Source organism: Oncorhynchus nerka, linkage group LG22 (assembly GCF_034236695.1).
Source record: "Oncorhynchus nerka isolate Pitt River linkage group LG22, Oner_Uvic_2.0, whole genome shotgun sequence".
NCBI classification, from domain to species: domain Eukaryota; kingdom Metazoa; phylum Chordata; class Actinopteri; order Salmoniformes; family Salmonidae; genus Oncorhynchus; species Oncorhynchus nerka.
The window spans coordinates 51,120,004-51,135,820 of NC_088417.1; the positions used below are offsets into that span (position 1 = coordinate 51,120,004).

The 15,817-nt window shown below is 39.7% G+C and overlaps 1 protein-coding gene across 4 annotated transcripts in view; it reads left to right on the top strand.

The window, feature by feature from the left end:
* The window catches only part of LOC115105310 (CAP-Gly domain-containing linker protein 2-like), a 74,754-nt gene that overhangs the window by 20,135 nt on the left and 38,802 nt on the right, over window positions 1–15,817 (top strand). For all 4 annotated transcript variants that reach the window (XM_065007229.1, XM_065007227.1, XM_029627218.2 and 1 more), the window contains exon 4: window positions 10,279–10,403. In XM_065007229.1, the coding sequence (XP_064863301.1) occupies window positions 10,279–10,403 (125 nt within the window). The remainder of the gene's footprint in view (window positions 1–10,278; window positions 10,404–15,817) is intronic.

Below are 15,817 nucleotides of genomic sequence, written 5' to 3' on the forward strand. Positions count from 1 at the left end.
TATGGTTCTCAATCAGAGGCAGCTGTCAATCGTTGTTCCTGATTGAGAATCATACTTAGGTAGCCTGATTTCACTTTTGAGTCGTGGGTGTATGTCTTCTGTGTCAGTGTCTGTGACCACACGGGACTGTTTCGTTTATTCACGTTTATTGTTTTGTTCCAGTGTTCTGTTGCGTTTGATTAAACATTATGGACACTTACCACGCTGCACATTGGTCCTCCGATCCTTCTCGCTACTCCTCCTCAGAAAAGGAGGACGAGATCTGTTACATTACCTGTACATCTGCTATCTTTTTTGATCATTCTGAAAGTCTGAGAAACCAGACCTGGACTGATTCCATTTGCACTTCCACAAAAGGTCAAGGACTGCCATTTACACAATGTTCTTTCAACCAAACCACACTCTCTAAACAACAATTGGGTCACATTGCCATTAATTTACCGTTGGGTTGCGCTAAATGGTCAGTTTTGTCAATCACATTGGATTACTGTCAGGAGATCCCACAGCTGACATCATTTTACCTTGCTTCTCCACTCTGCTCTAACTGTGTGTGTTGGTCAATATGGATACTGGATAGGGGGTTGTGAAACTTGTTTCAAAATTGTCAGCCTTTCTTGCAATATTGATATTGTGTATTTTGGTGCCCTACTTTTGAATCTTGAAGCTTTGTGATAGGCTCTGACTTGTATTCCAATTTTGTACACAATACACAATGGTAATCTCAAACTCCTGCAAGAGTAGAAAATTGTGTTTTTGCGAAATCCCTGGAAGGTTTATCAAAAGTATTACATTTGAATGCATAAATGCAACTCTAATTCCTGTGGTTTCTCATGTCTGACCACAGTTTTTAACCACTTGCCATGGACTCCACCTTCCATGCTCTCTATGGATATAAGTATGTTTTCACAAAAGCCTTCCCAACAGCCTCCACCCACTAGAACTACTCATCAACCAGCACCAGCTTTCAAGGTCCTAAACTGTGAGATTGAAACCCTGAGTAATCAGTTGTTACCACTGGGATTAACATTGAGTAGTACCTAAATGACAAGGTAGCACCATGCCTATTCCTTCATGGGTTGTAATGTGGGGATCTGAAGGCCTAATGGTCGCTCAGTCACTAACATCCCCTGCCTAGTTAGAAGGATCTTGTTATCAGGGGTTTAGGACATTACGAAGTCTGTGTCCAAAATGGCACCCTATTCCCCATTGGTCCATAAGGCTCTAGTCAAAAGAAGTGCACTATAGGGATTAAGGAGCCATTTGGGAGGCACCCATAGACAATCCAGACAACCCTGTTAGTCAGAGACGGAGATCCCTCATCATTAGAGGGAAGAGAAATGCTTTCTGAAAAGAGAACTTCTGTGGCCAAATATACATGAGTAATGTCTCATGTTCCTCTAGCTTTGCATGGGATCGTTTTCTTGTTGTCGGCCATGTTATGTTAACTTCACTGGAGGGCAGTTCTACAGCTGTAGATTAGGAAGGAGTTCTTTGACTAATTTAGTCTTGACAAAAGTTGTTTGACTTGTATGAAGTACATATTTCAGAACCATTTTGTGACTTTTAGGGTTGAAGGATTAACATGGTTGTAGAAGTTTTGCTCACTGTCACACCCTGACCTAGTTCACCTGTCCTCGTGATTGTCTCCACCCCCTCCAGGTGTTTCTTATTATCCCCGGTGTATATATCCCTGTGTTTCCCGTCTCTCTGTGCCAGTTTGTCTTGTTTGCCAAGTCAACCAGCAGTTTTCCTTGCTCCTATTTTTCCCAGTTTCTGTTTGTTTCTAGTCCTCCTGGTTTTGACCCTTGCCTGTCCTGACTCGGAACTCGCCTGCCTGACCACTCTGTCTGTTCTGACCTCCAGCCTGCCTATCCCCTTGTAATATGTTTGGACTCAGATCTGGTTTCTAACTCCTGCCTGACTATAAGACTGCCTATCGTCTGGTACTGTTTGGACTCTGACCTGGCAATGATTAAAGAACGCAATGGCGTTAAGTAAATTGCGGCTGTCACAGCTTTTGAGAGTCATGATGGCTCTCAGTGATGACACGAAAAATTAACTATTGATTGAATTAACTATTGATGAACTCAGAAGTAATCAAATTTACTCTCACCATTTGATAATGTATTGCTAAATAAATAAATAACATTAAATATGAGTTACACAAAGTATGGAACTTTATTTTGAGGGGGGATGGATTGTGATTCTGTTCAAAGAGAGAGATGAAGGAATATAATGTTACTTTATATAATGTTAATGAACAAAGCATGGGAATGATTAGGGTTCATATTATAACTCCCAATAGCGCGAGATAAATCATTGTAACTACTTAACGTTAGTAAATGACTGTATAAAGCAACAATATTAATATTAAAAAGAAGTATAACAACTAACAACAGTTGTAACACGAACTTCCATGTGTAATGAATACAATGGGAGACAGACTGGTTTCAAGCGCAGGGCGCAGCAGGTGTTTATTAGTAAAGGACCACAGGAGGAGGCAGGTAGCTGGGTCCAGGGACAGGCAGAAGGTCATACACAGGGAGACCAAACAGGTAACAGTACAGGCAGGGGAAAGGCTAATCACGTAGTCCGGGAGATAAGGCAAGAGGTTGATGATAGAAAATCAGATTGGCAAAAGTACAGGCAGAGAATAGGCAAAAAGGCATCGTAGGTGAGGATGGCCAAAAACTATGATACACAGGAGGGCTAATACGAAAAAATGATCAGCGCTCCGAATAAACCGTGTAACAAAAACAAACAATACCTCAAAATGATGGAGTGCAAGGAACTGAACTAAATAGTGTGTGTAAATGACCTACAGATGTGTGAACAGGTGATCAGAATTCCGGTGATTGGGATCTGTAGAGTGAGCTGCGTTCAGGGGATCTATGTGTTTGTGAGCTGGAAATTGGTCTGGAAAGTTATCTACGTGTTTGAGAGTGTGAGTTGGAAGCAGATGTTACACCATGAAATATGCAATAACGTTATGTTGGATTATATGGAAATGATATCCACAATTGTGAGTCCATTTCCTATGGCACTTCCATTTCCTATCTTAATCAATTATGTTGCATGAACAAACAATTTTTTTGAAAAACTGTATTTTGACAGGAAAATCCCAACAACTGCCCAAGAAACGGCATCGTTACACTCCCGAAAACAGCTACAGGCTGCTAACGAGGAGGTGATGGCTGAGAGGAGCCTGAGGGAGGTGGCTCATGCCTCCTGTCAGTACCTGGTCCAGAAACATTACACATAGTTAATGACTATTGCAGTATGGTGACATGCTGTAAAAGATCACCCAACTGAGTGTGCACTTTGGTCTTTTAGGGAGTCCCGTTCATTTTCTTCACCTGTGCACAATCAAGAGTAGAAAGAGAGGCACGCAGGAATGTCACGTTTCAATTTGGGTTAGAGCATGTCATTTGCAAACAAGTTTAATAGATAGCACACGTAAGTTATTTAGGATATGCGTAATTGCCATGCATTATTGCACACATGAGATTTCACAATGATTGAACACATAGCACTCGTGAACAGGTTGGCACAGCAAATACAGTTGAAGTCGGAAGTTTGCATACACTTAGGTTGGAGTCATTAAAACTAGTTCTTCAACCACTCCACAAATTTCTTGTTAACAAGCTATAGTTTTGGCAAGTCGGTTAGGACATCTACTTTGTGCATGACACAAGTAATTGAAGGTACCACGTTCATCTGCACAAACAATAGTACGCAAGTATAAACACCATGGGAACATACAGCCGTCATACCGCTCAGGAAGGAGACGCGTTCTGTCTCCTAGAGATGAATGTACTTTGGTGCGAAAGGTGCAAATCAATCCCAGAACAACAGCAAAGGACCTTGTGAAGGTGCTGGAGGAAACAGGTACAAAAGTATCTATATCAACAGTAAAACGAGTCCTATAATCAACATAACCTGAAAGGCCGCTCAGCAAGGAAGAAGCTACTGCTCCAAAACCGCCATAAAAAAGCCAGACTACGGTTTGCAACTGCACATGGGGACAAAGATTGTACATTTAGGAGAAATGTCCTCTGGTCTGATGAAACAAAAATATAACTGTTTGGCCATAATGACCATTGTTATGCTTGGAGGAAGAAAGGGGAGGCTTGCAAGCCAAGGAACACCATCCCAACTGTGAAGCACAGGGCTGGCAGCATCATGTTGTGGGAATGCTTTGCTACAGGAGGGACTGGTGCACTTCACAAAATAGATGGCATCATGAGGAAGGAAAATGATGTGGATATATTGAAGCAACATCTCAAAACATCAGTCAGGAAGTTAATAAAGCTTGGTCACAAATGGGTCTTCCAAATGGACAATGACCCCAAGCATACTTCCAAAGTTGTGGCAAAATGGCTTAAGGACAACAAAGTCAAGGTATTGGAGTGGCCATCACAAGCCCTAACCTCAATCCTATAAAAATGTGTGGGCAGAACTGAAAAGGTGTGTGCGAGCAAGGAGGCCTACAAACCTGACTCTGTTACACCAGCTCTGTCAGGAGGAATGGGCCAAAATTCACCCAACATATTGTGGGAAGCTTGTGGAAGGCTACCCAAAACATTTGACCCAAGTGAAACAATTTAAAGGCAATGCTACCAAATACTAATCGAGTGTATGTAAACTTCTGACCCACTGGGAATGTGATAATAGAAATGAAAGCTGAAATAAATCATTCTCTCTACTATAATTCTGACATTTCACATTCTTAAAATGAAGTGGTGATCCTAAAACAGGGATTTTTTTTACTAGGATTAAATGTCACGAATTTTGAAAAACTGAGTTTGAATGTATTTGGCTAAGGTGTATGTAAACTTCCAACTTCAACTGTATACTTCAAAATATGTGAACACAGCAAACGTGAGAGCAAAAAAAAAGAAATCTCTTTGTCAGCAGGTGACAGATCAGAGTTTGGCGCGGTGGTATTATTTTTATGATTCTGCACATCAGTCTTATGCAATTCATTATTTATTGATTCAGTGTGTGTTATTGATGACCACTGCTATTAGCATCATTCTCATGAAAAATGAGTTTAATATTAGCCATTATAGAATTAATACTAAAGCTAATTTAAACGAAAATCATAAATAATTTACATCATTTAGCAGACACTCTTATCCAGAACAACTTACTTATTGGTCTCCCGTGGGAATGAAACCCACAACCCTGGTATTGAAAGCACCATGCTCTACCAATTGAGCCACACAGGACCATAATAATGAATGTTTCTTACAAGTGTATATGGTTACGCTTGTTTTTAATCTGTGAGAAACACGCTACCCCTGGTAGAAAGAGGCTGTATGGTACACGAGTTGCATAATGCATGCTTTACAGCGTCAGAGGGGTCCGTTTTTTCCCCCATAGTTTCTCAAATACTATTGGTTTATTTCCATGTCAATCAATGCTTGAATAGAAACGTAGCTCACACCCCGGATTTTGATGCTAACACAGTTGCTACAGTCCCATTAGTTTTCATTGCAGCCTCTTACGAATGCTGCGGTTACGCAGAATGTGTACGCAATACCGTTAGGTAGCAGTGGCCAACTAAAAATATATTTTAGCCTTTACTCTCAAAATACTTTATTCTCAAAATTGTATTTCGATTTTATTCTGGAAATATTGCAACTATTCAACAAATTTAATTTGGACATTATTCTCAAAATTTCAACTCAAAGTATTTCGAGTTTTTTAAGTACTATCAGTGCAACAACAAAAAAATCCAAGCACCACCACACATCACCGTTTATTTATTTTATCTTCACTTAGCCTTAATACTCTTCTGTAATACAGTGTATATGTGCAAAATAACCCATAAAGAACATTTAACCATCTCTATTAATTGTGTTTTATTGATGTATATTTCACTATCTGCATAGCACAATAACACAGTTGCTGGAAGTTATATATTTTTTGAATGCAAGGCAAACTAACGGACTCATAGGACTGGTCTTACACATCCTCAATATGATGTCTTAAGCGAGACTAGCCTATGGGTTACACTTCATATCACCTTACTGTATCTTATAGTGCATCTGTCTGACCTCCATTTGAAATCATAGACAAAGATATCACAGCCTAGTGTCCTGGTGTAGCTCTCTGTGTCTTGGCACTAAAACGGAGTTGCTTTGAGTCCCATCTCAGGCCAACTTTCAGATAAACAGGAAGTTAGAGGGGCAGTAGCCAAGAGGAGTCTTACAGTATGTTGCTGACTCGCTGTCTCTGCACTGCTGGCAGGCACACTCAGGCTTTAATCTGTGAATCCTTATGCAGTTATCCATCCAACTGGCATCACAAGCAGCCCACAACTGTGTTTTGCCTCATGGCTTTCACACTAATCCATCACACTTCTCTCTTCCCAGCCCATGAAAATGGACAGGTTAGGGATGGAAGGGAACACTCAGTGAAATAGCAAGATCTCCTATTTTGTCAACCCAGGTCGATGTCTTCTCCTTATGTTTTGACAAGCTAGGTTGTGGTCTATTTCACACAGTATGTTTTCCTTGGTGTGAAAGCTGTTTTGGACATGGTGTGTCATGCTGTGCAGGTTTAAGGAAAGGGGAATAACTAGTTAGTTGTACAACTGAATGCATTCAGCCAAAATGTGTTTTACATATTTAACCCAACCCCTCTGAACCTTAATCGACATCCACATCATTGACACCAGGGGAACAGTGGATAAACTGCCTTTCGAGTGGCAGAATGAGAATGTCAGCTCGGGGATTTGATCTCGCAACCTTGCGGTTACTAGTCCAACGCTCTAACCACTAGGCTACCTTCTGTCCCTATAAGTAAACAAAGTGAGTTAGGAAGAGAGGACTCAACATTCTTTGGGAGTGTTTTTGTAATCTCTATGTAGATTCACGGGTGATGAATGTGTCCGTCTGTTACGTCAAGCTGGAGCTTCTCTTCTCAGAGGAAGTGAGGATGTTACAGTGACAGTACTCGTATTTCACGTACAAATGTGCACCATATGTGGATAAGAAGGAGTGGAAGTCGAGATATTTAGCCTTTTTTGACTCACATTGACATTGATGATGACTATCATTATTATGATTTATTCATAATAATTATTAATAAATCATTATATAATAAATATTATAATATTTATAATTATTTATATTTATTATAATAAATAAAGTGTATTATTTATTATAAACATGTAGTAATCGATCAATTAATCGATCAACCCTCAACATTCATTGTGCAGTTTTTATCCTCCAACATCAGCAGTAAGTTCTTAAAACACTCCATGACAAGACAACCTACAGCACAACTGATTTGTATGAATTTGATGAGTACAACATGATAATTCCCTGGAAACTGCTCTGTGCTGACAATGCCATGCTATCCATAAGGGCAGTGTGCTCTAAGTAAGTTATGCTCTTTTCTCTTTCCATAAAGGCAATTACTGTAGGTTCTTCTCTCGCCCACTCACAAAAGGCCTCTGTGTCCCGGGATCAGTCTGGAGAAGATGTGACTCAAAACAAGATGGCAGTAGTCATGAGTCAGAGGTTGGGAAGTGAACAAAGCACTATTCTCCACCAACTCATTTCAGTGACAGACATTGTGTTCATCTCTACTACATTCACACACAACATTTTTTATGATTGTGGATAACACTCTCTATGAATTCCCTCTACCTCATTGTAATGTATTATAACGCTATGAGAATGGCGTGAGGGCATTATAACACTTTGCGTCATAAGGCATTATAGAGCCTTGTCATAATGCTCTATGGATATAGTTATAGATGTTAATGAGCAATTATTAGTGCCTATTTCATGGATTATAATGCATTATGCATAGCTCATAGGATTTTATAAATGTGCTTATAATCCATTATAAAGACAGCATTAATAGGAAGTTTTACCAAGTCGTGAAATGGAGTGTATTTTTTCCAGTAAATAAGCCTTGTGGAGCAATAACATCTCAGTCTTTGTTATTTGCATTTGTGTTGTCATCATACCATTTAGAAAACAATATCTTCTCACAGCCAGAGGTGGAATCAATATGGCTATCTGTGAAAGAACAGGAGAGTCCTTTGGGGGATTGAAAAGAGAGTGAAAGCTATACCAGGTTTTGCCATCAGATGAATTTAGACTGAATTTCATTGTTCTGCTCCTTGCAGTGCTTTGAGTAAGAGATACACACTGGCATGGATGATATCATTGTTTGGCCTCTAGGATGATGACCATGATGACATAATGTGTGTTCATCATGTTTATTTAAAAAAATCCTTTATATTTCTTGTTTATGTGGAAAGAGATATATCGAATCGATTGTTGAGAATCTGTATTTATATTGGTTTATTTGTTTATTTTGGTTTAGTGAAGATCAAGGAAAGGTTATTTCACTCATTGGTGATCGGCCTGTTGTTTGTTAGGCGGATGACTTTAACATTTTAATCAGTTGTTGATTACAGATTACATGGCAATGAAAGTAATAAGTAACATGATACATTGGATTACTCTATTACTCTTAAATTAGTATTAAAAAGATTCTGATTACATTTACTTCCATTTCTATCACTCTTTTAATTAAACATGTACCCCTATTATTCAATAGAAAAACAAAGAAACACAATATCAAGTAATCTAAAACTCTTTTAATCTAAAACTCTTCACATTTCTTGTTGCTGCTGGATAATTTTCCTGCTGTAGCAAACTGGCTCAAATGAAGATCCTACATCTGTATGTGCTAACAGTGGGTTTACATTCAATACACAGAAAAAGAAAAGACAAAAAGGGATGTATTGATGTGCACTTCTTTTCCATTGTTACAGACAGAGGTCGTATCAGCTCTACCTGTGCTTTTCCACGGTTATAGTGGATGTACATTCTAGCCAACTCGGGCTACGTAAATACCGTTGCTTATATGTGAATTTGAGTTCGGAGCACGCCAGATGCATGTTGGATATGGTTGGGTCAGATTCTCCCGGAGAATCTGGTTGTTTTCTCGTGACTTTGGCCTCCTTTGACACTAGAAAAATCACATGCCAATCATCACGTGGGGCGTTCCAAAAGCATATTGTTGGTGCTGCTTGGCAACAGACAGCGCATCTCCGTATGAAGCGCTCTGCACAGTTCATTTATCTCATCAGCTGGTCATTTTTAGGTAAATGTCATTTCGCTGCAGCATAGGTAGCGTATAGCCTAGTGCATTGCATGATGATGCTTGGAAAGTTGTATGTCAATATACAGTATACCATGTCTGATTATCTTAGATTTTATATTATTATTTTGGGGGATTTGGGAGAGGACACAATATTGTTGTTGTCATGGCATTCCAAAACACTGAGAATGGATCTGTGTTTGCCTCGGTCCACTGTTTGTAGATGATTGAACTTTAGATGGACTACGTTTCTTTATCATCAGTCTGTCTGATCGCAATTAGCGTAACCGACTGTGACCTTTTCAGACATAGAATGTAGGCCATATCAGCTTTTTCAGTCATGCACGATTACACATCAGCTCTGTCGCTCCGTTGTCAACTCCGACTTGTCAACTCGGAGTTGTCTACCCATGCAACACCAAGATGCCTGTCTGATTTCACCCTTATGTGTCTACGTCATTTAGTGTCACTATGGGATACGTGCATAACATCCCAATCCCACCTTCTAAAAAGGCAACACTCCATTGTCACTGAAAGTAGCCCAATGGTTATTGTTACCTTTTTTGGTATACAGTATATACTGTCGCGGTGAAGGCGCCGTGCAGGATTACGCCACACTACATACCTTATTTATAAACATGTAAGAACATCTTTGCACAGTTGGAAAAGGATGTCGCAAACGACATATCTTTTTTTCAAGTATGCATATTTTGGGGGCATCTGAAATAACAAAAATACCAAGAAACAAACAAGCAAAAAGAAACAGAAAGACAACCTCATGTCTACCTCAGTTGCAGTTGTTCTATATTTTATCTTACTACGCAAGGTATTTTGGACATGATAATTCCCAAGATGTTGCAGTTGTTCTATATTTTATCTTACTACGCAAGGTATTTCGGACATGGTAATTCCCAAGATGTTGCAGTTGTTCTATATTTTATCTTACTACGCAAGGTATTTTGGACATCATAATTCCCAAGATGTTGCAGTTGTTCTATATTTTATCTTACTACGCAAGGTATTTTGGACATGGTAATTCCCAAGATAATGCAGTTGTTCTATATTTTATCTTACTACGCAAGGTATTTTGGACATGGTAATTCCCAAGATGTTGCAGTTGTTCATCATGCTCCTTTGTATTTTCAGGTGGGGGGCACTAAGACAGGAGTGGTGCGCTACGTGGGGGAGACTGACTTTGCCAAGGGTGAGTGGTGCGGCGTGGAGTTGGACGAGCCCCTGGGGAAGAATGACGGTGCAGTGGCTGGAACCAGGTATCTCTCTCTCTCTGTGTGTGTGTCTTTCTCTCTCCCCCTCTCCTACTTGATCTAACTCCCTCTTTATTTAAATGTTTCTGTCTCTCACTGTCTCTTTCTCACTCTCCTACACACACACACACACACACACACACACACACGCACGCACACAAAACCTCCACACAGATCTGTCTGGCAGATCAAGCTGTAGGCCTAGTAGTGGCTTAAGCAAATCTATCATGTGTGGTTTAGTGTCAGACGAGACCGCATCATTCTCTTTTTAGCTGCAATCCCACTGTATGGTAAATATTTAGAGCTAGGCCTTCCCCTCTGTAACACAATATTGAACTGAATTATTTCCAAAATGGTGGAAACATAAATCACTGTGCAAACAGAATATGACTTCACTCTCCAGAATATGACTTCACTCTTCTACCTACAAAATGAATCCCTAAATAAAAAAATAAAAATTGAGATGGAAAGTAGCTGTGCTAACATATACTAGCGGCAACATGCTCTAGTTTCCTCGACTTACATATTTGATGTTTGAAATATGCCTTAGAAAGCTTTATTTCAATCCATTTAACTAAAAGCATGTTTTCCGCCTCTCAAAGTGATTGATTTCTATTAAAATACATTTTGATGTGAAGGAATGCTCGACAGCAACTAGTCATGACTTGCATCACATTTTACAGTACTATATTATTAATGACATAATACATACTAGAACATTGATATAACCTTTCCAACATGCCACTAAAATGAATGTAATGTAATGTTTCCCAATAGTCTTGAAAGACTAGTCTTAATTCCTCATTGCCACCTTTCTCTCATAACCTCTGATTAGAAAGGACTTGATTCCACTTGACATGATGGAACCTAGTAGTGAGCACCAATATCGATAAAAAAGTAACAATAAAATAACAATAACGAGGCTATATACAGGGGTACAGAGTCAATGTGCGGGGGTTAGTCGAGGTAATTTGTACATGTAGGTAGGGGTAAAGTGACTATTCAGAGATAATAAACAGCGAGTAGCAGCAGTGTAAAAACAAAAGGTGAGGGGGTCAATGTAAATAGTCCGGGTGGCCATTTGATTAATTGTTCAGCAGTCTTATGGCTTGGGGGTAGAAGCTGTTAAGGAGCCTTTTGGACCTAGACTTGATGCTCCGCTACCGCTTTGCCATGCTATAGCAGAGAGACAACAGGAAATTCACCATATTTATGTCGCCGAGACATAGCATGGGAATCTTTGTCTAAGAGGGCCTCGGTCGAAAATACGAAATGCGCTATGAAACTCTCTCCAGTCGCTCCTTTACAGACATTGGGATGCATAGGCATGATGTCCGATGTCAATTACTCATTAATTATCCCTTCCTTCGATGTATTAACTATGGCCCACTTCCTTGCAAGGTAGAAGCAAAACATTTATTAAAAGAGCTAAATTTACTCAAACATTTTTAAAGGGTATTAGTCAAAAGACTAAATAATTTGGTGGGTGCTTATATTTGTCCTATTTCACATATCTATTCATTGGAAATTAGCTTTTTTGCACATCCCAACTCCCCCTGAGACACCTTCGGAGAGTCGCCATTATCAACAGCGACCCTGGAACAATTAAGGTTAAGTGCCTTTGTCAAGGGCACATTGACCAATTTTTTTGAACCTTATCAACACTTGGATTCAAACTAACGACCTTTCGGCTACTGGCCCAACACTGTAACCGCTCGGCTACCTGCCGCCCTGTGTTTTAGCATGTACAAAGTAACAAAAACAAAACAGATGACATAGCATACATTTAAAAAAACAACCTAAAACAATGAAATTGACTGAATATTCACATTTTAAAAAATGGGCAAGACAAAAGAGCCTTTGAACAGGGTATGGTAGTAGGTGCCAGGCGCACCAATTTGTGTCAAGAACTGCAATGCTGCTGGGTTTTTCACACTCAACAGTTTCCCATGTGTTTCAAGAATGGTCCACCACCCAAAGGACCTCCTGTCAACTTGACACAAATGTGGGAAGCATTAGAGTCAACGTTTATTTTATTTAACTAGGCAAGTCAGTTAAGAACAAATTGTTATATACAATGACAGCTTATGAACAGTCGGTTAACTGCCTTGTTCAGGGGCAGAACGACAGATTTTTACCATGTCAGCTCGGGATTTGATCTAGCAACCTATCAGTTACTGCCCCAACACTCTAACCACTAAGCTACCTGCCGCCCCAGCATCCCAGTGGAGTTCATGCCCCGACGAATTGAGGCTGTTTGGAGGGCAAAGGGGGGTTCCAACTCAATATTAGGAAGCTGTTCTTAATGTTTTGTACACTCAGTGAAAAGCCTGAGCGTCCTTCACTCATCTCATTCATTAGTAGGGGTGAACGGTTTCAGGATTTTTGGAGTCGACTCCGACTCCTGTGGTTGGAGTTAAGAGTCAACTCTAGTCCTACTAGGAAGACACATTTTGCATTCTAGGGAAGACTGGCATGAACATGATACTGCCCATTTGCTTATCAACTTATAAAAGTCCTATGTTGTTTGTATATAGAAGGTGATGTGTAGGAACTAGAATATTTCAGTGATATTTCTGCTGTGAGCAGCCTTGACAGATCCCATGGGATGATGCGGTGCACTCTACGCCGATAAACCTATTATTTGCTGTGTTATGAAATTATTATCCAAGCATTTGCTTTATTCCAAAGGACGATTTGCACAGGATTAGTTTTTCCAAATGGAAAATTATTATTATTATTTTTTAAATTAAATTGACTCTTATAACAGAAGCCTGGGGTAGAAGTTTTTATTTTAGGCGTGAAGATATTTCAACGTCATGTCTAGACGGGCTACACTGATGACAGGCTACACTGATAACTCATGCTTGGCTGACAGATGTATCGGTGTCTCCATAATATTTAAATTGAGGAAGTGTGATCATAATCATTATTTTAGTGATCCATGGTAGACTTCCTTCCAAGTAAAAATGTCCCCCATTATGATGATTTGAGCTGCAACATTTTTGGGGTCTGAAACGTACCTTTCTGGTAATTTAAAAAAATAAATTGCTAAGGTGTACTCACTTCTGAGGACACAAGCTCAAATTCATACAAATATTCAGAAAATATGAAAAATCATGTATGACTTTTTTCCTATTCAAAAAAGTGGGGCAATAGGGCATGACATGATTGAAATGCTTTCTAAATATGGTAACAACAGTTTAATAGCACAAGAAACTCTGAGTGCTCGGAATAGGCTACCACCCACTGGTCACAGATGTCATTTCAACATCTAGTTTTGATTTACATTTGGTTGAAAAATCACAATGTCATTGGATTTAGGTCAAAAATTACAGGTGAGAAAAGACAATTCCCTTGCGTTGATGACTTTTTGCAAAGTCTTTTTGCACCTTTCCAGGTTGATTCAATGTCATCATGTAGATTTTATTTGTTGAAATGACGTGGAAACAATGTTGATTCAACCAGTGTTTGCACAGTGGATAGTTGTTACAATGTTGCATGTTCGCTATAGCAACAGCTTCAGCCGGACACTGTTGATTGATTTGGCATAATGTTGCAATTCACGAGCGACACTTCAAGCCAAACAGATAGAAGGGGAGGCAGACAGGCAGAGTAGAGAGATTAATGCATTTTTACTTAGTTGACAATGGAAGTTATAGGACTACTGCTGCATTGGCCTATAGGCTACCTCTGAGTTCCATGCGCTCATTTCTTTCGCCGCCAATGGCTTACGGTGTATCAATGTGCTCATATGGCAGAAGCTGGTGCTCTTGCATTAGTTGAATTCTTACTTTCAGATTTGTATCATTTTAATTTAAATTTGTATTATTAGAGATAAATGAGAAATGAAAATGTTATTATTGAAATTAAACTGCAGATCGGTAGAAATAGTATAATAAATTGTACATTTCCCCAAACTTGAAACTCACTCGCCGCCTATGTCAGCTACCCAAGTTTATCAGGCATTGTGTTATCTTGGAAAATTCCGTCTGGATTTTCTTCTTATCCATGATCAGCTCAGAAATTGACGAATAGGCCTACAAACTTGAACTCCCCAATTATCATGGCAATTTAGCCCACTAAGTGAAACTCGCGTACAGCAGTCGTGTGTAGTCTAATTTAATTCCATAGGCTATTTTCCATTTTATCTGTACTGTTTTTAGGATATGGTGTGTTTGATAAGACGTTAATTCATATTCACGTCGAAGCGCATTTGTATTTGATATTGGCCACCATTTGGGCTATTTGATTGGAAACACACATGATGTAAAAAGTGTCTGTTTCATGACATTGTCATACATTTGGTTTCCCTGTAGGCTACAAAAAATGCCAAAGAGGCTATATACTTCTACGTATAGGCTACATGATTTATGTTAGATGACCTTGACAGAGCGTAGCAGTGCACCTCTCCAACTGCACCATGGAGAGGCACGGTGGGCATGAACAAGATACATACACTATACATACAAAAGTATGTGGACACCCCTTCAAATTAGTGGATTTGGCTATTTCAGCCTCAGCCGTTGCTGACAGGGGTATAAAATTGAGCCGACCACCATGCAATCTCCATAGACAAACATTATTAGCAGAATAGCCTTACTGAAGAGCTCAGTGACTTTCAACATGGCACCGGCATAGGATAACACCTTTTCCAACAAGTCAGTTCGTCAAATTTTGGCCCTGCTAGAGCTTCCCCGGTCAACTGTAAGGGTGAAGTGGAAACATTTAGGAGCAACAACGGCTCAGCTGCGAAGTGTTAGGCCTAGGGTTGCAAAGGGTCAAAAACTTTCCGGTAAATTTCTGGACATTTTTTGGTTAAACTATCCCCAATTTAATGGAATTGCAACCCTCTGCTGTCACGGATCCACCCCGGTACTGCTGCTCATTCTGTTCACCAGTTCCGGAGGTCGACGTCACCGGCCTTCTTGGCTTCACTGAACTGGATTCATTATCATCAACCCCAGACTTTTTTGATTACATACACCTGGTTCCCATTTCCCCTGATTAATACAGCATGTTATATATGTGCTCTCTGTTCCCCATTGTCCTTGTCGGGTATTGTTACCATGTCCGTTGGTTGTGTGAGTACCATTGCGTTGTTTTTGTGCTGTGTGTTTTGTGCATTGTATTGTGTCGTTCTTCAAGGTTTACCCTCGCTCTTTTGTTTAGGTACATCCCAGTGTTTTGTATACGTGTTTGTTTTGGGTGTATTAGACACAGGGATACATAATAGCGTTTTTTTGTCTCCAAATCCTTTATACCAGCGTGACATCTGCATGTACAGTGCATTCTTCCATCAAATGTAAAGCTGATTCTCAAGATCTTACACACTAGTGAGATGCTATTGAGCCCACATTACTACACTGTCTGAGCCAAGGACTACATGCTTTCTGGTAAGTTTTGATTACAATACTGGG